The sequence below is a fragment of the Athene cunicularia genome, assembly GCF_003259725.1.
Source record: "Athene cunicularia isolate RWA chromosome 7 unlocalized genomic scaffold, athCun1 chr7_part2, whole genome shotgun sequence".
NCBI classification, from domain to species: domain Eukaryota; kingdom Metazoa; phylum Chordata; class Aves; order Strigiformes; family Strigidae; genus Athene; species Athene cunicularia.
The window spans coordinates 1,458,136-1,482,098 of record NW_020799108.1 but is presented as its reverse complement, the minus strand read 5'-3'; the positions used below and the strand labels follow the sequence as shown (position 1 = coordinate 1,482,098).

The following is a 23,963-nucleotide window of genomic DNA, read 5'->3' as shown; positions in this document are numbered from 1 at the left end:
TGTGTATAACTCAAGCTAACAATATTGGAGGAGCACAAACAATGTGTCTTTATTGTCTGTTTGACACCTCAGTTGAGTTTAGAGTACAGGCAGTCTCTTCATCTAGCTCCATACTTGAACCAGTACACTTTGCTGCCTCGCCATAATGTTTTAAATAGTGTCTGATTAAACACAGCAACGGGATACTGATGAGTCAAATAGTGCGTAGCAGTTGACCTTTCCTCCTTTTGCGCCATAAACCATGTGTGTTTAGAATTATATATTCTTACACCTCCAGGGTCCAAGCCATTGCAATAGGACAAGCGTTGGTTGATGGACGCTGGCTGGAATGTGTCAGTCATCATGATCAGCTCTTCAGAGATGAGTATGCTCTCTACAGACCATTACAGGTAAAGGGAGTAGGAAAGCTGTGGTTCTTGCTGGGTTTGGCTGCTGACTAGAATCTTTTCTAATACTGTTCTCAGCAGCTGTTGTGTGTTTTCTAAATCAGCTCTCCTGTATAGAGAATTGGGGTCCAGGCCTTTTTCTGTAGTGGTTTAAAGCCTGAGGAAGCTGCATTTGCTCGGAAAGCTTTGGGACTGTCTTCTATGGAGAATGAGTTGTTACACATAGGGCTGCATAAAGTGGAGGAAAGGGTCTCTAGTTTAGGCCAATGTCTCTCATGGTGGACAGCTTCCACAGAGGCCTTGGAATGGCACAGTCTCTGCTTGTAGCAGCTGTGCTATCATGTGCAGAATCTAGAATCTGTGTGCCATTACTGGTGACTGACACAATAGTGGTCTTCTGTTTCAAATTCCTTCTTCAAAAACTTTCAAAGAATAGATATTTTAGAGACACAGTATTGGATCTTCTTATATATTATATTAGTAACATTCTTCTGAACTCCAGTGATGGCAGTAATAAAGAATTCAGTTCTTAGCTACGTGATACAAGATTGGGAGGGGTCTTTGTCATGCCTCCCAGATAGGACTGGCTAGCTGAAAGGGGAGGCAGGGATCCAGTGACCAGAAGTGCTATCCTACTGTATTTCATTGCAGTCAAACTTGCTGAGGGGTAAGAGTAGTCATTGGCCTGAATGGTTGAATTGTTTTTTTAAGTTGAACAAGGTATCTCTGTAGCCTCTGTTACCTGGAAGCATTCAGCTGACTCTTCCATGTTCTGCAGCTTCTCACAGTAAAGAATGGCTCAGGTGTCCCACAGACCTCAGTCAGAAAGCTTGCAGCCACTAGCTTCTTGTCTTCCTTGTGCACTTCAGCTCTTGGCCACAGTCACATGGTCTTCCACTGAGATTGCTCTGGGCTTCCTCTGGCATCACAGCTAGTTAACTGCACTGTTTCAGTTGGCTCGTAAAAGGTTGCCCTTGCAAGTGCTTGTGGATCCCTGTTTGTAACTATTTGTAAGGGGCTTATGTTGTTCAAGGTTTAAAGCCAGTTCGTGTTCTCATCAGCAGAAAGCAGTGTCTGATCTCTTTTCTCTTGGACAAGAGTCAGGAGAAAGAGTGATGTTGACTCTGCTTGCTGCACTCACTGAAGCCAAAGGAATGATAGTGAGAACTTCCTCTTGAAGTGACTGGAGGCATCTGGATGACTGATGGAAATTGCTTAGATGCTCTCCAGATTATCTGGCACAAAGCCAGGCTTTGTTTTGGCACAGTAGCCCCAGCTAGAGCCTGATTTGTGAGTGAAATTTAGAGCTACTTTGGTCGGTCACAGAATCACTTCCGTAACTAGAATTAGCCTCCACTAAAAGCTGCATGTACTGGTTTCTGGGCAAGGGATACGGTCATCACCCACCTTAGCAGGGGTAGGAAGCATGCAAAACTGCTTAGCTGGACGTGGTGACAGAACATGTGCAGTAAAATAAACTGTCCTTTAGTGCCACTTAGTCACAACTTTGTGTGGAGGTGGGGGAGGAGGCAGAGGCTAAGCATGTGGGAAGTGTAAAGAAATACTTGTTTCCTGTCCCAAAGAGTTCCTATTTCATGCCAAGGGGTGTGGCTCTATGACTAATTGGCTCAGCCCACTGAGAGTATCCTCTAATTTTTAAAATATTGTCTTCATTTGTAGCAGGCTGCTTTCTAAGGCTGCTTAATATTTCAGCAGAGCTGCACTTTGACACCTTTTTTTCTTCCTTGTCTTCTAGAGCACAGAGTTCTCAGAAACCCCATCTCCAGACAGCGACTCTGTGAATTCTGTAGAGGGGCACTCTGAGCCATCCTGGTTCAAAGACATCAAGTTTGATGACAGTGACACAGAGCAGATTGCTGATGAAGGGGAAGATAACTTAGCCAGTGAGTTTCACCTGAGTCTTGCTCTCACTCTGCTTTCACCCCTGTTACCTCCAGTCCTTTGGGACATAGTAGTTTAACCATGTCTTGCTTTATGTGTGTGTTTGTGTGTGTGCGTGCATGGGGCTGTAAGTATCTAAGCCAACTATAACCTAGCTAGATCTCCTGTTTCTTATGATGGATACAGTATTTCCTATTTAGTGGAACTGGTAAAGCTTCATGCTTCTAGTGGAGGAGGAGCATGTAAATTGCTGCCTTCTGTTTCTCAGGCAGACTTCTGCTTGATTTGGGCCCTGTAGTAACATGCTAAAGAATGCTCAGTACGTCAGCATGCACACATGAAGATAAGATTAGAGCTATGAAAATACTGTATTCCTGTAGCATTGCACACTAGTCTTTATGTATTAAAGACAATTTTTCTCCTCTCTGGTACCCTCATGATACCGATTTGAACCCTTCTCCTCCCTGTATCTTCCCCCTTACCCAACACTAAAAGACTCTGCCAGCCCTAGCAAGCGCACTTCAGTCAGCAGCTTCCAGTCCACAATGGACAGTGATTCAGCCGCCTCCATCAGCCTGAACGTGGAGCTGGACAACGTGAACTTCCATATCAAGAAGCACTCCAAGTACCCACATGTGCCCCCTCACCCTGCCGACCAAAAAGGTATGAGGTAGTCACCAGCTGGAGTTGCACATGATGGAGAGCTGGGCCCTAATAATACTGACCTATTTGGACACTACTTTTGTAGCTGTCTTAGAGGGGGAAGTATGATATTTAGCTGGCACTTGCTTGCAGTTTTGACGTGCTCACCTCTGAGGAGGCTCAGTAGCCCTGATGAAACACCTTCTCTGCAGAGTGTGTAACTTCCCCTGTGACTTTCTCTTTGCAGTTGAAGCAAAGTCTCCTGCCCATACATAATAGGGCAGATCAACTTATACAGTTTCTGGCTAACTGGGATGGAAAAATAATCAATCCAGTTTGATACGTGTCTCTACAGTTTGAGATTAAACTGGAAAAGTGAGCAAGAAAAACCCCAAACAACAAATTAACAAATTAATTTGGAAGAGTTCTGTGCTGATTTCTAATTGTACCTTAATAAGCTTACATTTTGACAGAAGAATCTTAATGACAAGCAGTAAGGCCTAACTTAATCCATATATGTAACATTTGCTCAAAAGAGAACATCCATTTATGTGAAGTAGGAAGGAATCCAGTACTCAGTGTTGAAGACTTCTTTTGAAAGTGTTTCTCCTAAATAAGTAGTAAATTGAAAGACTGACTATAAACAGATTCCTTATGGAAAATACAATGCACCTGCCTGTTGACAACTGCATTCTCTAAATTGGACAAAGGCTGACTGAAATGAGGGCTTGCCACTGATGGCTCTAGTATATTCTAGTTGCTTTACATGCCAGGTAGCAACTGACGTCTCTGCTCTACTTCCTCAGTTAAGGTTACATCAGCTTTGTAGACTTCTGTCTTTGGCTGCTTCCAAGGAGTTGCTTATTCATAATTATTTCAACCTGCCCCCTCAGTATTTCAAAAGATGATCCAGTGTTAAATAATTTGGATTTCTAACAGATTCATCCTCTTATAAAGTGTAATAGATCACTTCTGTGGTTGTGGATCAGAATGCAAGACTTAACTTTATGCTTGCATACAGATTGCATTTTCTGAAACTGAAATGGTCACTGAAGAGAGTGAGGAAGGAGAATTGGGCACGGCTGACTTTCAAAGTATGTTAAACATGTGAGAGGGTGTGAGACAAATTAGAGGGGGCATTTATCAGTGCCTATTGCAGTCACCTTTTGTTATTTGCTAAAAATATGGCTAGAAGAAGGGAAATCTAACTGGTTATTTTTTTCCTCCAAAAAGGTATGGGCTGTGAGCACTACTGACACCAGCTCGTTATAGATTCGTTTCAACTTGTTTCCAGCTCGTGCCCTAATCAAATAAAAACCTAATGCTTCTGCAGGAAAGGAAGGGTGTGGAGAGGGAGAATATATCAGTTAATTCCTTTTAGGAAGGAGGGATGCTGGATTAAGTGAGCTTGAAACAGGCTCAGGTGTACTGCAGTGTCCTATGAATTTACAGGTGTAGCACATTTATCTTTATCAGTGTGTTCTGACAGTAAAGCAGGCTCTACTCAGTTTGGCTTAGGCTGGTGTTAAAGGACTTGTGGAGTGATAGTCCTGGTTTCATATATCTCCATCTTTATCTCCTTATACAAAAAGTAGTGCATGATGAAGGGGAAACATAAGAGAGCCTACCTCTCTCGGAAACTGTTGACCAAATCAAGGCTTCTCATAGCCAGAACTGAAGCTCTTGTGAGAAAGATTCTTATGATGGAGAGCTCAAAGATCAGCAGAAAAGGCAAGTGGTGATGGGACTGAGAGAGACTTCTCCCTTTGAATTGCATATGTTGGCAGCACTCTGCTATCTTTAGTGAATCTCTGCTGACTGGTGTTTGTACCTCTTCCTGAAATGTGTGGTCTTTTAACCAGGTTATTCTGTAGGAGTGTAATTGGTAGTATAAAACTGGGAACAAATCCTTTTAGGAGAACGGATTTCCCTTGAGGGGAAGGTATCAGTAATATGCCCAGAACAGAATAGGGTGGAGGTGTGAAACATTAAAATGCACTATGGAGAGGTAGTATTATCCTGCAGTTTCTTCAAAAAAACCTGTATCCTCTGCAAATACAGAGGACTTACTCTACATCTTTTTTTTTTTTTTTCTTTTCTTCTCTTGATTCCTGGCATGAGAGTCTCTGAAGGAAAGACCTAACCAGTGAGCAACAAGTTAAAATGAATGATGACATCTTGAACAGCAAGAAACACTTGTTGGCAATAGGGAGACTGAAATTTCATACGTGTTTGTTATTTGGGGCCTTAAAAAATTAAGTGGGACAAACCTCTACAGTGTGTACTGCAGCGCCTAGAGTAGTGAAATGGATGGCTTCTAAAATTTTGTTCTGGAAATAATAAAGTCAGCGTGCGAAGACTTTCACCTTTTGTTCTTGATTTATCTTGGCTATATTCAACAAAAGATGCCATCCAGGATGTTACAGAGTATCACAGTGATGAGACAGTGAAGACTAGATAGTTAAAGCTTCTATGTAAAAATGGGATGTGCTTATTTTAGGAACAGAGTACTGCAGTCAGTAGCATGGTGTGTTCGCTGCTGTCAGGGGTCAGTAACCTCCATAGGAACATTATGGACACATGTATTTGTCTTGATTTTATTGGAATTGTCTTGTCCTTAGACTGGATGATAGTGACTTGATTTTCTTGGAAATAGTGAAGTAAAACTGAAGATCACACCCAGCTCTGGATGCTAGTAACTCGGTTTCCCCCCAGCTGTGTAAATCACAGTCATTGAGGGAGGACTGACAGGACAGAACATCATTGCTAGAAGTGCAGGTCAGCTTTGATCTAAGAGGTTAGTGGGTTTCTTCAAATGATTAAGGGATCAGCTGTTTTGAAGCAATGGCCTGTGATGTAGCAGCTGTGTTGTAGAAGAGAATGGTTTGAATATAGTCTGAGTGTAATGGCAGGGCTTCTTGTGATGTTACAGACTGACTAATGTCTGGTGTGTTTCCATGAAATTCTAGTGACTCCAAGTTAGCTGGCTTGTAGTATCTTACAAGTTGAGTAGAGTGACTCATTTACAGTATCATCCGCCTAAAGACAATGGTACTTCTTAGTGTGTATCAAAGTGGGAAACAAAGCAAGATGATTGCTTTCTGCATTTAAATTGGGGGGAAGAGATTAAGTGACTTATTTGAAATGTAGGTTTTAGTTACTGTTTTTAAAGAGATACAGTTATTAATAGGGAAACTTTATTTTCAAAATGTCCTTGCAGCCAGATATCCTTGATCCTGGTAACAGGTATTTTGGGGTAGTTATGTTTTGATGCCTGTATCTAGCTAGGAGGGGGGAAAGAAGAGGATCTGAGTAACCATGACAGTTTCTTATCACCATTGCTTGCTAAGCTTTAGTGTGCCATTGCCAGGAGCCCTTTTGGTGCACTTTCTTTTGAAAAAGTATGCCTCAGATTTCAGTGGATATCTGTGGATGCATGCATTTTTGTGTATCTAGAGGAAAAGCTGTGGTTGCTGGCCAGTCTGTTTTGATGTTTAACCAAAGCAATCTGTAAGGTGTATAAGAACTGTATCTGCTGGTTTCCATTGGAGACCTGTGAATTTCTGTGTGGACAGTGGTGTTTGCTTCCAATGATGCCCTTGGAATATCGGACCTCGGAATCAGTTTGTTCTGGGGTAGGGGTTTTTGGCTCTTTTTTTTTTGTTGTTGTTGTTGTTATTTTGGTGAAGGTGTTCAGGAGATCTTGTAAGATAGTCTCTTGATAGCCAGCTGCTTGCAGACAAGCTACAAAATATGCTCTAGGAACCTCTTCCCTGCTCCACCTACCTGCCCCCCCTTCTTCCCCCCACCCCCATTCTGTGGAGCATGATGCATATGGTGATGATGTGAGATAAGAAGTGTGTGTGTTAGCTACTCTCACCATCTCAAACTTACACCTCTGAGTATATTACCTCTCCAGTCTAGGAAGAGGTGTGGTATCTTACCTTGTCAGGAACTTCCTCTAGGGCACAATTGGAAGCAAAGTTATAGGAGGTGAGGCTGTATTGAAAAGACTGTGTTCCTGGTTTGCAGGTGCCACCTTTGTCCAGAGCATAACTAAGATTAGGTTTCAGCTGGGGTTAACTCCTGCCTTGGCCATGCCAGTCAGGGATATGTATCAGACTTAATTTGAGTGTGTTCACAATAAGATCTGTTGACCTGAGGCTGTTGCAAGGTGGAAGGAGATGGAAGTGCTCATATACATGCTCATTTGTACGTATAGCATGACGTGACTTTCTTAAGGTAGTCTGTGGGGCTGTGGGTGAATGAATGGTGAGGGTGAAGGGTGAGCCAGCTTTTATCAAGCAGTAGGTTGCTTGTAATGCTGAACTTTTTACCTAAGCAAGAGATGAAAGGAATTTGCAAATAACCATCAAGCTGCAAGGGAGGCTTACAACTTTTCTTTGGTACGTTAATAATCTATTAGATATCTGTTTGCAAACTGGGCAACTACAGACAAACTCAGATTTTTAAACTGGTGTCATGTAAAAGGTCTCTTGAGTGCTGCTGTTCAGAGACTTGTCGTTGTTTGTGTCCTGTCAACTTTCTGTTGCTTTCTGTTGGTGTCTGAAAACTGCCTGGCTTTGCATTCTGTTTGTGGTGGTAGGTCTGGACCATTCTCAGGAAAAGTGATAAAAGCTTAGCTTCAGACTTTGGATCATCACGCTGTATAAGTAGTTGGGCTATTGCTCTTGTTTTCCCACTGTACAATCCCTTTTCATAAAAGCAGGGAAGCAACTGAAGGTGCAACAAGCTAATGGCCTCTGGAAGAAAACAGCTTTTTGTAGCTAGCCAACCTGCATGAAAGATCAAGATCTAGCAAACTAAACAAGTGTAGTAGGTGGAGCTTCACCCTGTTTCTCATGTATAAAATGATATATAGCTGTTCTTTCCTTTGTTGCTGGGAGTCCACCACTGTTATTGTGGGTTCCTCAAAACACTTTCAACTGCTTTAGACTTTAGAATTCTGGCTCTTGAAAGGCAGGCTGTCTTTTGTTTCCTTACCTGTGTAAGATAATTTTATGTCTGGTCTATCCTTCAGTCTGAGGTACTTCATTGGAGTGGGAGAGCAAAATGGCTTCTGAAGCTGCATTTTTTTAGACCAGAGTGAGGAGGCCACTCCCTGTGGTGCCTTCTTGCAGCTTAAGACATTTGTATTCGGATCTAGAGAAGTGTGATATAGGTCAATTGGAAAAGCAAACTCCTAACTCCTAGTTCAGTCTTTACTCATGTCTACTTTGTTTGTTTTGTTTCTTCACAGTAATAAGTACTATTTTCTTGTCATCTTAGAACTTTTTGATAGAACAAGAATGAGAGGATATTCTTGTCTTGACCACTCATCAAGCTGTTGCTAAATTGGTGACTAAACACTTAGATGATTAATACTGCTTCTTCTGGTGTGGGCGTGTACATTGTAATTATATGGGCGCACCAGTGTAACCTGTCATTTTTTTTGTCTCCGCCTATCTCCCTCTTCTCTCTTCTTTCAGAGTACTTGAATCCTGAAAACGGAGGGCAGCAGATGTTCTCTATAAGTGATGCTTTTATTAAAGGTAAGGAGAAACTTCAAATGTTGCTGTTGTGGTTTTAATATGATGAGAACTCCTCAATACTCCTTTAAAAGGTCATTGACCCTTTAGAAATACTTACTTGACAGTAAATCTGAATTTATTTGTGGCAAAAGAGATCTGTAAACTATACTCTTAAGTTTTTTGAATGCACTTTCAAGCTGAAATTTCTTTCACTTCTCAGATTTCTTCATTCAAAAACACTCAAGGAAAAGCTTTTACCTTTTTTTAAAAAATAAGTTTAAATGGCAAGTCTCTTCACAACTTTCCCACCGTAAACTTATGTAACATACACTGATTTTAACTTTCTATGCAAGCAAATAAAGATGTGATATGGTTAATTGGACTACTTCTACAGAGCAGCTTAAAAATTAATCTCTTGAATCTTTCTGGGTTTCCTGTCATTACTACCACCACTACTACTTCTGAAATGAAAGGTCAGTAGACACCAGTTTTGAGTTTTAAAACCCATGTGCATTCCAATATCATGGCCAGGTGCACTTGTGGACTTTTTTTCTCCTAGTTAATGCTATTGATTTTTTTGGTGAGTTCATAAGAGGAAATAACGGGGAAACACCAATATCTGTGCAGCCAGAAAAATAGTCTTTGATTAAACTGTTACTTATTTTTTTCACTGAGCTTTTTGCAGCAGGAAGGAAAGGGAGAGAGACCAATGTAACTTCTGTTAATCTACTACACAGCGGTTTCTCGGTGTGGAGCATTAGGAAGAAGTTAGCTGCTTTTAAAGCCTTTTTTTTTTTTTCTTTTTTTTTTTTTAATAGTTCTTCTCAGATTACTATTGTATAAATATTTTACAGTTGTGTTATGCACTCTGAGAAGTTTTAAGCTTGAACTCTGAACGCTTACATACTTTCTGATGAAAATCTGTGCAGTACTAGCATAAATGACTTATACTGAGCCATTAGGAGAATAGGGATGTTTATAACTTCCCTCTATAAAATCATACTAGGAAAATAGCCTAGTAACTCTTTCAAAGCACAGAAAACTGCAGAAATAACCTCTAATCATGGTACTGCAAAACAGAGTACGGTTCTAAGGAGTTACTACACAACAGAGTGGTTGAAAGCGGCAAGCCTCCTCCAAGTGAAGACTGTCTTATACAGTTGAAACATGCTTTCTGTTCCCAAAAATCAGAAACGGCTATAGGTCATGCTGACATTTAGGATTAAAAAAATTGTGTTCAGTGGATACAGCCTTTATTGGCATCCTGTTTATTATAGCAGAAAGATATCTGTGTATATGATGGTTAGGCAGATGGAGGTGAGAAGAGGTGCTGAGATCTTTTGAAAAGCTTGTGCCACTTTCTTAATAGAAGATCCTTGAGAATTCTGTCATATTAAATACTGTGACATAGGCTAGGTGAACCAGCCTGCTGCCAGCTCCTTCTGCACCTGAGCAGCAAAGAGATGGTATATGCATTTGGGGCTGCAAATTACATAAAAATTCAAAAGTCTGACATATGAACTGGTAGTAAAGCATTTCTTTAAAACATGTTTGGGAGATGTGCTAAACAAGGCCTTTACCAAGATATTTTTGATATTTGTGCTGCAGCCTGAATAAAATAACTAGATCTTTTAATGCCACTTCTATATAGATGTCTTGAAAGCAGCAACTTTTTGTAGATCAGATTAGTGCCATAGTGTGTTCTAAGCCTGAAAGGCATTATGATTCTGTATTATGAATATACATGATATTTGGAATTTGCATATTTATAGGCAAAGGTAGGATATAAGATTTTTTATTTTTTTTTTCCTTCTCTTAACAGACTTGGTAACCATTCGATTCCAGAAGAGAAAACAATATGCTCTCTACTGGCAGTACAAGAATTTTAACACCTCACTTTTCCTTTGTACACTCACTACTGTTATACTTGGTGCTGTTTGCTGCATCATGTTACCATGATGTCTAGCTCAAACCCAGTATTTCAGGAGTCTTAGACTTAGTAATATCTTTTCAGAGTAGCCTTTCAGAAAGACAGGCATTCAGCTGTGACCTTATATTAACAAAGTTTGTTTGTCTCTTGCAGAGTCCTTATTCAACAGGAGGGTGGAGGAGAAGTCCAAAGAACTCTTTTTCACGCCCCTAGGCTGGCACCACAGCAGTCTGGATCTGCTGAGAGAAGAGAATGGGGAGAAACAAGCCATGGAAAGGCTGCTGTAAGAAACATGTAGAAAAAAGCATTTGCATATCTTGGGTAACAATTCCTGAAGCCCCTCTATTCCACCAAATTTCAGTGGGACTTGATCTACAGTGGACAATACAAGGAACTAATCTGCATTAAGAAAACAGCCTTTTTGCATTTTGGTTGCTTTTTTTTCCCTGTGATTTTTTTTTTTTTTTTTTTTTTTTTTTTTTTTTTATATATTGAAGTACAGGACCAGAGTTGACTGTATATTCTAGGCAGCTGTTCCTTCAGAGGACTTCCTGCGCTGTAAATGTTCTTTTCCTTCTGAAATGTGAGTTCAACTAATCACTGCTCTGTATTTTTCTCATGAGAAATCTATTTGTTTTGCCTTTTTTTATAGGTCTGCTAATCACAACCACATGATGGCACTGCTTCAGCAGCTTCTGTACAATGAATCCCTGTCGCTGTCCTGGAGGGATATCATTGTACCTGTGGTCTGCCAGGTAGTTCAAACTGTACGGCCTGATGTCAAGAACAGAGATGATGACATGGATATCCGCCAGTTTGTCCACATCAAAAAAGTAAGCTTCAAACAGTGGATGTAGGGAAACAGAAGAATGCAGCTGCTGGCAGCACCCCTTGGTTGAGGAGACGAGTCCTGTTCCCACTGCCCTTAGCCTGTTCAGTGGTGTAATTGGCCAACATGGCCTTTGGACAAGGTGGGGTTCTAGATGAAGTTGCACAGAAGGAGTTCTGCATTCCGTGAAAGGTGCTTTAATGCCCTGGAGCTGACCTCTTTCAGGCTGTAGGCTGCAGAAGGTAGCAAAGAGCAACACCTCTGTAATGACTTGCTTCCTTTTTTGGTTTCCACTTGTTTTATGCTTGGATTGGAGATGTACTGAATGCTGGAAAAGTAGCTTGCAGGACTCTGTAGCAGTCTGTTGCCCTATAACTATCCATTATGGACAATTGAACTCCTCCTGTGCCAAGTACAATGACTTTCTTCAAGAGGAAAACTTAATTGTTATGGGACGGTGCATCCAGTTCTGCCAGATAGCCCAGTGTTGACATTGTCAATCTGTAAGGCTGGAGTTGTGGCATGCAGAGTTTCTTCTGAGAGGCTCATGTGAAATTAGAATCCAAGGAGCTAGTGTGACTGAAGATCAAAGGCTTGGGCTTATTTTTTCTTTGGCAAAATTCACCTTAGGAAGCCTCTTGTTTGGAAACCATGTAAGATATGAGGACAGCCTTATAGTTGTGGTGGTAGGTCTGTGGCATCTCTTCAGACAGCATCAGTTGTTGCTGCCTCCTGAAACTCCAGTTCAAAGAGCAGACGTTCAGAGGTGAAAGCTCTTTGTAGCTGTCTGCTCTTTTTGCATGCTTATAACAGAAATGTCCTCTGAAACATTATTCAGAAACCTGTTTCATGTTGTTTATTACTTCTGTGATTGGTTGTGACTGTAGGCACACCAGTCAAGTGTTTTATGTGTTCAAATAGTAGGTAGAGGTTTGTTTGGTTTTCACCTTTTTCTCTTTTTAATTATTTCCTTTCCTTACAACTTGTTTGTTGTTAATGGAGGGGGCACGTGCAAAGGTATATGTTCCCTGTGGCCTACAGAAGTTAGGTTGCCTTACTATCTTCCGAAGTCTACCCGGTTTAATGAATACACATGTGTTGGGAGTAATGTAGGAATCCTATAACTTAGTAGTTGTTCTCCTGTTGTCCTTAGTTTGCCAGACTTTAAAGGAGAAGAGTTGTGTGTGCAGCATGACTGTATCTGATCTTTCATCTTGTAATTGAGGGTGTAGCTGAAGCTTGCACATCAGCTACATACTGGGTTTACTGCATTAGAAGTTATGGGAGTGTATGACAGTTCTAAAAAATGTTCTTTGCTTTATTAGATCCCTGGTGGAAAGAAATTTGACTCCATGGTGGTGAATGGATTTGTTTGCACTAAGAATGTTGCACACAAAAAGGTAATGCAGACTTGATGAATCAAGTGCTGGCTGTAGTGCATGCTGAGGAAACAAGTCTGGTGTTACTTCCTTTTTTGTGTTGTGAAGCTTCTCTGGCCACTCAGGAGGTTTGCAAGTTTTCTCTAGTTTGAGACTTTAAGCAAGAACGGCTTTTAAAGCATTTCTTTTCCAAGCTGTTTTACCCCAGAGACTCGGGGGCGGGGGGGACACACATGACATACACACAACAACTTTCCTCATGCATGTATAGAAAAATATCCTTTCCACCCTCACCACCCCAGAAGGCATCTAATAATTACTCCAGGTTTTAGCCAGGAAAAGGCATTTATGATTCTGACTTATGACAATATAGCAAAGTGAGCCTTTAAGTAAGACAGCAGGTCAAGGTACAAGTGATCTGGATGAGGACTCCAAAGTGTATTGAGTCTTTGGGGTTCTTGGGGGTCAGTGTAGAAATGTTCACTCTTACTAGAGAGTAGCTGTGAAATTCCAACAACTGGGCGTAACATCTTCATAAGAAGGAAGAATGTATAGTTGAGTCTGTGGGGAGGGAATAGCTGAGATGCTTTTGGGAGGGAATAAAGAAAAATCATTCATGGGAAGTCTATCTTTTCTTTTGTACTTTTTCCAGGTGTTTGTATTTGTTTTAACTATTTTTGTGTCTTTCTTAGATGAACTCTTGCTTAAAAAATCCCAAAATTCTTCTGCTGAAGTGCTCAATTGAGTACCTCTATCGAGAAGAAACAAAGTTTACCTGCATAGACCCTATAGTACTTCAGGTGAGAGTATGCTTTTGTTCTTGGTGAAAATTACTTGAGGTCTAGTGATTCAAATGAAATGATGGTCAGTGCACATCTGACTTTTTTTTTTTTTCTCAGTGTGTAAGGTGGAGTTGAGTGTGTGGGATTGCATAGGAAAGAGAAAAATTTCCTTTTCTAGCAGGTAGCTAAGAAAACTGCTGTAGTAAATACATTACAAACTTGTAATTTTGTGCTGAGGGTTTTTGTCATCATTACATGTACTGAGAGCAATCTTATGAGCCTCAGTTAAATTCAGCATTTTAGAAATCACGTTTTGTTTTTAACGATACACTGTATAAGGAACATATGGTTCAGAAGGTCAGAGCGAGATATGGTTTAGGTACATGAAGAAATATTAGAAAAGTTAGAATAGGTGGGGGTTAGGTTGCACCCATATTATTTCTTGTCAGGCATGAAAAAATGGGACAACAGCCAACCTAATGAAGTGATGAACTACATGCCCTACCCCTGTGAGCAGGGAGGTGCCTTAAGTATAAAAACATTGAAATGATAGACCTTTTCTTTAACACCCTGCATTCCTGTCTGAGAATCAGTCTTCAGGTGTGTTCCAGGATACTGGTAACAAGGGTGCCGTGCTGAGCTTGGGCCATAATGTTTGTTTCTGTATTTGACTATTTCCTTAGCATGCATTTAAGACCACTTCTGTTTGGTAATTAATAAACAGGATTACAGGTACAAAAACTTTAGCAATAAAACTTGTCTTGGCCTAGTGAGTTGGTTTTCTAGTAGAAGCTTAAACTGAGACTTGTCCTTTGTCTGAATGGGGTACAAGTATCTATGATACTTTCTAAATATTGGTCAGTTGAAAAGGTTAGCTTCTAGGAAAAGCTTTATCTTTGCTACACTAACATGAATGTTTATGTTTCAAGGAGCTGACAAACTGCTTTTATGATGTCTTTCTCTTGCACAGAACTTCTAAAACCTGACTGATGTGAGCTGCAATAACAAACTGAGAATACCTGGCTTGGGAAGCTGTATGCTCCCTTTAGCAGTGTAGGGCTTCAGTTCTGATACGAGTTGCAGCCCTGCGTTCTCTTTCTGTGCATGGTAATAAAAATTACAGGGGGGATAGTGAGATGAAGCCAGAAGGTGGCTGTGGTTAGAAAAGCAATTTTGCTTTGCACAGCGTTTGAGATCCCACTCCAGAAGCCTTGTCCCCAAGTACAGATTTAGAGACCGAGGCTCTGTGTTCAGACTTCTAGGGGCCTGGAGCACTGGCATACTCTTTGTGAATGGAATTGTCTCTGCGTGCCAGCCGCCAACATTAGCATGTATCTGAAGGTGAATATTGCTAACAGCTTTGGTTTAGAATGCTCTAATTCTAGCACCTTTTGAACATAAAGCCTTTTTCTAGGTAAGGATGTAAAGTGCCTATCTATCTCTATCTATATGTATCTGTTTGGATTCTCCTGCAAGTTTCTTACTTCATCCTCATTGGACTATATCCTCACGCTCAGGTAGTGCATATAACGAATTACCAATAAAGTGGGTGTTGTGCTTGGGGGTGGGGAAACATGCACAATGGGCAAATGATGGCTGATTTACCCATTTTATTGGAAAGGTCGGTATATAAATGAGAGAGAAAGTAATATTAACCATTTAAGTGTTTTTTTCAGGTATGTTTGCAGTAGTTAACCGCTATACTTTATTCCCATCTGCAGGAAAGGGAGTTCTTGAAGAACTATGTACAGCGGATAGTTGATGTCAGGCCTAACTTGGTCCTTGTTGAGAAGACTGTGTCCCGAATTGCACAGGACATGCTCTTGGAGCATGGTATCACTCTGGTTATCAATGTCAAGCCGGTGAGCATTTCCTGTTAGTCAGACAGGGCCTTGTGGTGAATCTCTATAATTTCTCCTTGTATCAAACTCTCTAGAGAAAGCAGAGTTGTCTTATTTTCTCCTCTAACCAAGCCTGGGATCTTTCACAGTAATTCTCTTTTAAGAAGGCAAGAGATGCAAACCTAGAAAGTAACTTTTCCTTAGCTCTATACAGCTACTCTCCTGTGTCCTTGCTTGGTAGGTCCTTGTACCCTGGCTTGGTTCTAGTTAACTCTTGACTCCTATTTATAGCAAATCCTGCATGGATCCTCAGTGATTCCTAGGGAGCTCTTCTCTCCCTTTGAGGTAGGGTACATCCAGCCAGAGTGGCTGTGGGATTTGGCTGAGGTCCTGATAGCCAGCACTGTGCTGACTGCACTGTACCTCCTGGAATTTTTTTCACTTGAACAGATCCAGATATCCTCAATGAAGGGCACAATCTTACCTGTCACCAGAAATATTTACCCAACTGCTTTTCTAAGATTCTTGTATATTGTGGGTATATATTTGTGTGACTGCATTTAACCCAGAGTTTGCATCTCAGTAAGGAGTTGAATCATGCTAGCTTGGGTTATTTTTCTCATTTTTTTTAAGAGCAAGCTAAGAATCCTGATGTCTTATTTTGCACTGTAGATTCTTACTGTTCTTTCCATTTTTACAGCAAGTGTTAGACCGGGTAAGTCGAATGACCCAGGGAGACTTAGTGATGTCAATGGATCAATTGCTGACAAAACCACGTTTGGGAACCTGTCATAAGTTTTATATGCAAGTTTTTCAGTTGCCCAATGGTGAGTAAAGCTTGATGTGTCTTAGTTTCTGTGTGTGAAAGGATAAATGCTTTGTTCCTCTTAAAGTAGATCTGAACTGTGGGGTGCCTTGTGTGATCAAGTATTATCCTTCCTACTCATTTTTCTTCTGTTATATCTTGGGACTACAGTGGACCCTGTGGGCGCAAAAGCGTGATCTTTCTAAGACAAGACTAGGCTTTAGGCTGGCTTTTTCCTTCCAAACTGTTTTTTCTTTTTTCTCTTCCTACCACTGTGGAGGTTGTCTAGTCCAACTTCCTGTTCAAAACAGGAAGAATTAATTTAAATGCAGGATCAGATTTCTTAGAACTTTGTTAGCTATCTGACAATATACAATGCAGTCAGAGATTTCAAATCCTGACTGGGCACCTGTTCAGTTGCTTAACCATCCTCAGCATGAAATTTTTTTCTGCATAGAAGCAGAGAATCATAGAACAGCCTGGGTTGGAAGGGACCTCAAAAGATCATCTGATTGACCCTTAATGTATCCAATCAATACTTGCCTTGTTGCAGTCTGCGCACACTGCCCCTTGTCCAGTCCAGTCATTGTGCACCTTTGAGAAATCAGATTCCTTTTTCTCTGTAATCCCCTTAGGCAGTGGAAATCTGCAAAGGAAGAAGGAAGAAATGCTACTTGACAGGTTAGCAGTGGTGCTGGCACGCACAAATGCTGTTGATGCAAATCTTTGTGGAGATGCAGTTTTTGCATCTCTTCCCCTTACACTTACCCATGTCCCCTTCCAGCCTTTTTAAATTGCACTCAAAATCTTGTAGGCTTTTGACTTGTAAGGGTGAGCAAATGTGCCTGGGAAGTAGTGGTTCTTTTGCTTCACTGGTGCAGAGTCTACAGTGATGTTGGAATACGCTGTTTAGGCCAGCATGTTCCATGCAGCCTTCACTTGGACTTTATGATGACTTGTTTTACAAACAAGGAGGTGTTTTATAGCAAATTCTTATTTTGCTTGCAAAAATAAGTTATTTCAGTACAGTGATGTCAATTTCTGCAGCTGGATTGTGCTACCAATGTTACTTGCTCTTAGTCTCTGTTATGGTCTCTTCAGTGTGTGAGATACCCAAGAGTAGGTTAACTGTAGTTGCCATCCTAACTCCTGTGTGATTTTTCCTTTTTTTTTTTTTTTTTCCTAGATCAGACAAAAACCCTCATGTTCTTTGAAGGGTGTCCCCAGCACCTGGGTTGCACTATCAAGTTGTGTGGTGCTGCAGAGTATGAGCTGGCCCGTGTAAAGGAGATCCTGATCTTCATGGTGTGCGTGGCTTATCATTCCCAACTGGAAATCTCTTTCCTGATGGATGAGTTTGCCATGCCTCCTACCCTGACCAAAAACACCTCCTTTCACTCCCTTATTGAGGAGCCAGGAGATGAAAATGAACAACAGAACCTCTTCAATGGTGAGGATTTCAGCACAGCAGTCAGAGACATTGAACTGTCCTCGGAAAAGCTTCCTGTAATCTCTGAGTCAGTGTCCTCTGATGAGGTCAGCTTGCTTGAACAAAGAACTTTATTTGAGAGAGGTGACCAAGAGAATAGTCAACTGGAAACAGTGTCCTCAAAACAGCATGAGCACCATAAAGTGGAGTCACCATTTCCAGTATTTAACTCTGTACCTCCTGCAATACCTGAAACATCCCTGTTGCCCCTCCATGGCATGGACCAGCTCTTGGTTGCTCTAGATAGCCAGACACTAGAGTCTCTTCAACAGGCAGATGATCTGCCAGAGTCCAAAAGTCAGATGAGAGTCTTCAGAGACCCACTCCAGGATGATACTGGTTTATATGTCACAGAAGAGGTAACTTCTTCTGAGGATCGTCTTAAGACTTACTCTGCAGCATTTAAACAGGAGTTGAAAGATGTCATTCTCTGTATTTCTCCTGTAATGATGTTCCGTGAACCATTTCTTTTGACTGAAAAAGGCATGAGGTGCCCTGCCCGGGAATACTTCCCTGAGCAAGTTTATTGGTCTCCTCTCCTCAATAAGGAATACAAGGAGTTGGAGAGCAGAAGGAAGAGACAATTATTGCGGGATCTCTCTGGACTACAAGGGATGAATGGGAGTATCCAAGCCAAGGCTATCCAAATCTTACCTTCTCACGAGTTGGTTAATACGAGAATAGCAGAACATCTGGGTGATAGCCAGAGCTTAGCCAGAATGCTGGCTGACTATCGGGCCAGAGGAGGGAGGATACTACAGAAAAGCACGGATCCCTTTGCCCAAAGTAAGGATGTGTCTAGTGTCCCTACTGGAAAAACTGGGTGCAGAATTGAAGAGGAGGAGAAGGGGCTAGGTCAGAGTGAATCCTCATGGTCTCATAAGGTAAGATTCAAAGCTATGTTAGCAAAAACCTGGGTTACATCAGTTTCTCCTTGGTGTAATACAAAAGACATAGTGTATCAAATGTTAAACTAAAGTTGATGTGTATGTTTTATTGTTGGTTTTGGGGTTTTGTTTGGTTTGGGATTTATGTTTTTTTGAATTGATCAAAAGTGCATTTTTAGATTGCAGTGCTCTAGACACTTAAAGTCAATATAACCAGGGATGATGTGGATAAGACAGCAGAACAAGAGACTGACTTCAAAATTTCCCTGAGAAGGGAAGAGGTTGTGAGACTCTGCTTTCTGAGAAATGTGCAAGGTCAGCCAAGAATCGGTGTATTACATTGCCTATTCAGCTCAGCTGTACATGACTGATTTTTGAAAATGAGCACATGAAGGGGAGGCAGACTTAAAGAAGTTTTTGAAACTGATTTCTTGCTGCTTGTACTGGTGATTTCTAAAAGTGTAGTATTTTCATCTTCAGAGAACTCAATGTCATGGGAACAGTAGGAGGCTGTAATTACATTCAAGTATTTGACTGTTTGTAGAAGTTTGGGTGATGTGAAGAAATATGAGAATCTCATAATGGAGCGGGGAAATCTTTGAAATTTCAAAGCAAGGCAGTACCTGCTTGTGATCAAAATATTTAAAGTTTTAGAAAACTGCCATGAAAGCAACTAACTTGTATCTGAGGAAAAGGATCTTGGGACTTTCTTGAACTGGAAGCTGTTTAGGAAAAAGTCTTATGAACAAGAGTAGCAGAACTGATCTCTTGAAATAGTCAAACATTTTGATCCCTGAACCAATCAGCCCTAAGTTCATGAGCAGAAGTCACTTTTTAGTGGGTGCTTAAATATAAATCTGTGTAGCTTCACAGGCCGTAAACTTACAGGGTGTAAGACTAGCCCTTTCTCTGGATCAAACTGGTTGATGCTGTTTTAAATTTATTCAGCGATCAAAGGAAAGTATTTGGTAACTTCATAGCTTTGTAGGGCGTGGAAGGGGAAATAGCTCCATTCCAGTAGCAGCATGGTGAATCTCTTTAAAGAGGACAAAGTTGGAAGTCTTTCTGTAGCCTGAATGAGTGAGTGAGGCATAATATATTGGCAGAGTTTTGACTCCAAGGTGTCCTAAGCTGTACAGTGCTTTGGAGACTCTGGATGTTTATGTTTTGTTGTTTTCTGTTTCCCTTAGCTTTCCTTCCACGGAAACACATGTGTGCATTGGTTTCATTATGCATATTAGTTATGCTGTTCTAAAAAGAGCAGTTAGCAATTACACATGGTACAAGTCTACCTGACAATGCAAGGTTAATCTACAAAAGGAGCAAGCAGAGATTTCGCCTGTAAATAATACTAGAATAGAATGTTCTCATCAGGAATTGTGTGTAGATGGAGGTGTCTGTAACCAGTAAACGAGGTGTTTTCTCTCTGTCAGGTGGATTGCCTGAGTCCAGTAAACCACCAGAGGCTCTGTGTTCTCTTCAGTAGCTCTTCTGCTCAGTCCAGCAATGCTCCAAGTGCCTGTGTTAGCCCGTGGTATGAAAACTACTCCTCTACAACTTCTATATCTTTCTTCCTAATTCAGTGTCAGTGCTTGCCTCATAGTGATATCTCTTTGACTCTTTGGTAGGTTGTGCCCATCCTGTAACAGAAACTGTGGCCAAAAATAATTCTGTCTTGCCTGGTCAAGTGGGTCCAGAGCACTATCTATCCCATAGCCTTTGTAATTCCCAAGGCATGAATGAGAAAAGCTCGGCCTAAAACCGCATGCTTTAGTTGGTCCTTTCACTGCAGTGTAATGTATGTGTGGGGAGGGCACTGCATGCAGTCGTGTGGGGAAGGATTAGTGTGTATAAACATGGAAGAATGTCCAAGCCCAAAAATAAGCTTTGAGAGAGTACTTCTAGATGGTATTATCTCAGAGTGGTATTTGAATATATTGCTCTCTTTCTCATGTTACAGTCAGTAGCATTATGAGCTTTAACTGTATTTCCAGCTTAGGGGGCTGTAATTTGTTAGTTGTGTGCAACTAACTTGACATGCTTCTAGCTTTACTAAACAAACAGGACAGGTCTTGGTGTTTCATCATCTTGCTCAGGTGAAAATATAAAGATGGCTCTATTATGGGGAAAGGTCTAAAGTTCCTGTAGGAAGGAACCAAAGCAGGGCATGATAAGCTCAATAAACAGCAGCAATAAGAATGAGAGGATGTAAATTGCTGATATTAGAGATTTCTGAAATGTGGCACTTAAACTGATACTTGAACATTTTAGGTGTCTTGGTCACCTCAGGTTCTGAGAAAACAAAAGTTGCTATTAAATCTTTTAGAAGAATAAGGTTTTCTTAAAGCGATTTTCATCTTCTGGATGTACCCTTTTTGTAACTGTTTAATGTTAGTGTTTGAGGCTTCAAGCTGTCCAGACTTCTGTGCCAAGATATTCTTGAACATGATCTTCAGAAGTGCAGTTGAATTGTATTTGACTTTTAAATGTCAAGTTTAAAGTTGTCCTAGTGGGACTCTGATCTCATTAGCAAACTTGACAGCAGGGATCTAGGAGGGTAGTCAAGAGGGGGGAAAAAAAGTTTTTGAAGGTATACAGGGCTGAAAACAAGTTGGCAGGGGATGCAGATCTGTGTACCTAAAGGCCATTGCACAGCTAACAGTGGCAGCATCCACCCTCTAAAGCTTTTCTTTCTCTGCTTTAGGATTGTGACCATGGAGTTCTATGGGAAAAATGACCTGACTCTAGGGATTTTTTTGGAGCGCTACTGTTTCAGGTGAGAAGGAACTTACTCTAAATCTCTTTCTAAACAAAAAAACCCACCTTTGGATACCTCGGTGAAATTGACTTGCTGCCATCTTCACAGGCTGCACTTCCCATACACTTCGAATAGCATGCACATCTGCAGAGCTCTTTGTGTCCTAGTAAAGCTTACCACTTAAATCTGTTGGTCCCTGTGCTTTATTATCCTCTGTAGTGAAATGAGCTGGATTTAAGAATTGAGTTCCTTATGCTCACATCTTACAAGCAAATACATCCACTGCTTTCTCACTTTGGCCCTGTCCCTCTTATTTCCTTCCTTTAATGAGGAAGTGGAACTGATTATGAAACAAGACTTACAAGTTCATAAAGACAAATGTGTTCACTTAGCACTTTCTTGTAGGGATTGGGTCTCTTTCTTGTAGCTATTAGTTAAGAGGCTGAGCATGTATTCCAAATGTCTGTTTTTCAAGACTAACAACTGTACACATTGCAATTTTCTGAGGTTCCTGTTTGAACTTTTGTATGAATTCTGGAAAAAACCTACTCCTTTTGTGTTATCTGCACATCTCAGAGTAAGGCTTTGGTCATATCTGCAAGGTGGCTAATGTGAGTGGTCCAGAACACTTTTAGCCCTGGCAAAGTATGGTGTGATTTATTTCATCTGATAGAGGTGCAAATTGTTAGGTTTCAGTGATAACCAGTACTGCCAGAACGCCATACAGAGTCTCAGTGGTCTCTGAAGCTTGATAGATAGCCTGTGGTCCCTCAAAAGACAAGATTATTCTCTCCATTCACCACTTACAGTAGCAAAATGCTCAGCTTTCTTTAGAGGAACAAGTGTTTCTCCTTGTGCTGATCAATGAAGAGGAGGAGCTTAGCTGTTCACTTTTAGGTTCTTGTTTCTCTCAGCTGACTAGCTAGTGTGTGCTAAAGTGAATGCTTCTCAGTCTCCATAGTTTCAGTAATTAAAATTCCTTTTTTTTTTTTTTCATATCAGCAAGGAGGATCTGGGCTTTTTTAGGCTCTTTCTGTTTTTGAAGAATTCCATATTTCACTTTTATAGCTAAATGATTCAGCTTTTATTTTTCTGATATCAGTCTCTCTTCCCTGACTTAAAAAAAAATCCATTCATGGAAAAGTCAGGAGTTTTTTTGTTCAGAAAGGTTATGTGGCACTATTTTGCTCACCTCCTCCTTCAAGAGTTGAAACATTACCATTTTGAAGGCTATTTGGCCCATCACTTCCTCAGTAGCCTTTGCACTGGTACGCTGCCAGAGATGTCTTCCGATTTGGGGCCCAGGCACTTTGAGGTGCTTGATCTGTGTGTTGTGGACTAGATGGAGTATGTTGGCAGATTGTGATAGTCGCTGCTTTTGGAACCTATACAGCTATTGCTGGCAAGGGAACTTCTCTACATGCTATTTCTGAATGAGTAGAATTCACTCTGCAGAAACAGCCCTCACTAAAGGCTTAGGAAACTTTACAATAAAGATAAGTAGTACCATGATATTAAAAAGCAAATGAGATATGTTGAATCAGTTCTTCAGCAGTGTCTAGTTTATGATCATTCCTAAGTGTTTCCATTTCTCTCTATAAGGCCTTCCTACCAATGCCCCAGCATGTTCTGCGAAACGCCAATGGTGCACCACATCCGTCGCTTTGTTCATGGGCAAGGCTGTGTGCAAATTGTGTTAAAGGAGCTGGACTCCCCAGTCCCCGGGTACCAGCACACCATTCTTACTTACTCCTGGTGTAGACTGTGCAAACAGGTAAGGTTGTGGACTTAAGAATCTTTTCTATTCCAGTGTTGTATTCCTGTGGTAATTGGCGTTGTATGGAAAGGCAGCATTTTTGAGAAAGTGCTCATCCCTGCAGCTATGGCTAAACTTGCACAAAACCTGTTACTGATAGAGACGTTCTCAGGTATCTACAAATTCCTCTCGTAGAGTTGGGGTTGTTTAGGGTGAAACATCTTATGTGGGGTAGTCCTGTTGGAAAGTATTAAACCTGGCTCTGGTTTAAGTGGAGTTGATATATTGCTGGAAACTAATTTGTGACACATAGAAAAAATGGAGTTGCCCTCTTAGAGGTGAAAACTATGGTCCCTTCCCTGCAGTGAATCAGTATGAGCATCAAAAGAATGTATGGGTAAGAACAGACACTGGGACCTACTGGCTTTAGTAATTGGCTGAAACCACTTGGTTCTCTTTGATCTGCTGTGGACTGGACAGTCTGCATTGTGTCAATGTGATGTCTAGACTTCCTTCAGTAGTCATTAGAAAGTAAGCAAAATCTTCATTAGAGGAATGATAAATTGTGTTAAAAAACCCCAAGATAGTAAGATTGTGTATTATCTGAAACTTGTTCTGTAATTTAGCTAAGAAAACATTACCAATTGGCTACTCATCCCTAGCTAAACATTGTAAAACTTAAGAGCCTTCAAAGAGACAAGAATAAAACTTAACTAAAAAAGATTCATGCAGTGCCTGAAATGCATAACATCTCAATTACCTATGTGGATGACTCAGTTTGCCTACTTATGCTAGCTTAAACATGGGTGTTGGATTTAAAGATACCTAGAGGAAGTTTATGTAATTGCTGAAGGCAAGCGTTACACTGCTGTGTATACACCTGTTCTTTTATTTCTGTGTGCTCGTGTAAACATTAATATGTTTGTGGCTATTAAGTATGTATAAAGCCGTGGCTAATCTAAGCTTGCAAGTAGTGCTGAACTGGAAATACACAGCAGAGCAATACCAGTGTATTTGTAGCTGAAGAATCACCAGGGGAAAAGTAG

General features: G+C 40.9%; 1 protein-coding gene across 5 annotated transcripts in view; it reads left to right on the top strand.

Annotated features, from left to right (window-relative positions):
• The window catches only part of PIKFYVE (phosphoinositide kinase, FYVE-type zinc finger containing), a 66,164-nt gene that overhangs the window by 23,682 nt on the left and 18,519 nt on the right, over positions 1–23,963 (top strand). For 4 of the 5 annotated variants that reach the window (XM_026853182.1, XM_026853183.1, XM_026853184.1 and 1 more), the window contains 14 exons: positions 278–389; positions 2,143–2,290; positions 2,784–2,951; positions 8,420–8,482; positions 10,545–10,674; positions 11,044–11,224; positions 12,546–12,620; positions 13,292–13,399; positions 15,103–15,243; positions 15,923–16,049; positions 17,214–18,400; positions 19,837–19,937; positions 21,108–21,179; positions 22,764–22,935. In XM_026853182.1, the coding sequence (XP_026708983.1) occupies positions 278–389; positions 2,143–2,290; positions 2,784–2,951; positions 8,420–8,482; positions 10,545–10,674; positions 11,044–11,224; positions 12,546–12,620; positions 13,292–13,399; positions 15,103–15,243; positions 15,923–16,049; positions 17,214–18,400; positions 19,837–19,937; positions 21,108–21,179; positions 22,764–22,935 (2,785 nt within the window). The remainder of the gene's footprint in view (positions 1–277; positions 390–2,142; positions 2,291–2,783; positions 2,952–8,419; positions 8,483–10,544; positions 10,675–11,043; positions 11,225–12,545; positions 12,621–13,291; positions 13,400–15,102; positions 15,244–15,922; positions 16,050–17,213; positions 18,401–19,836; positions 19,938–21,107; positions 21,180–22,763; positions 22,936–23,963) is intronic. The other variant, XM_026853185.1, reaches the window with a different exon arrangement.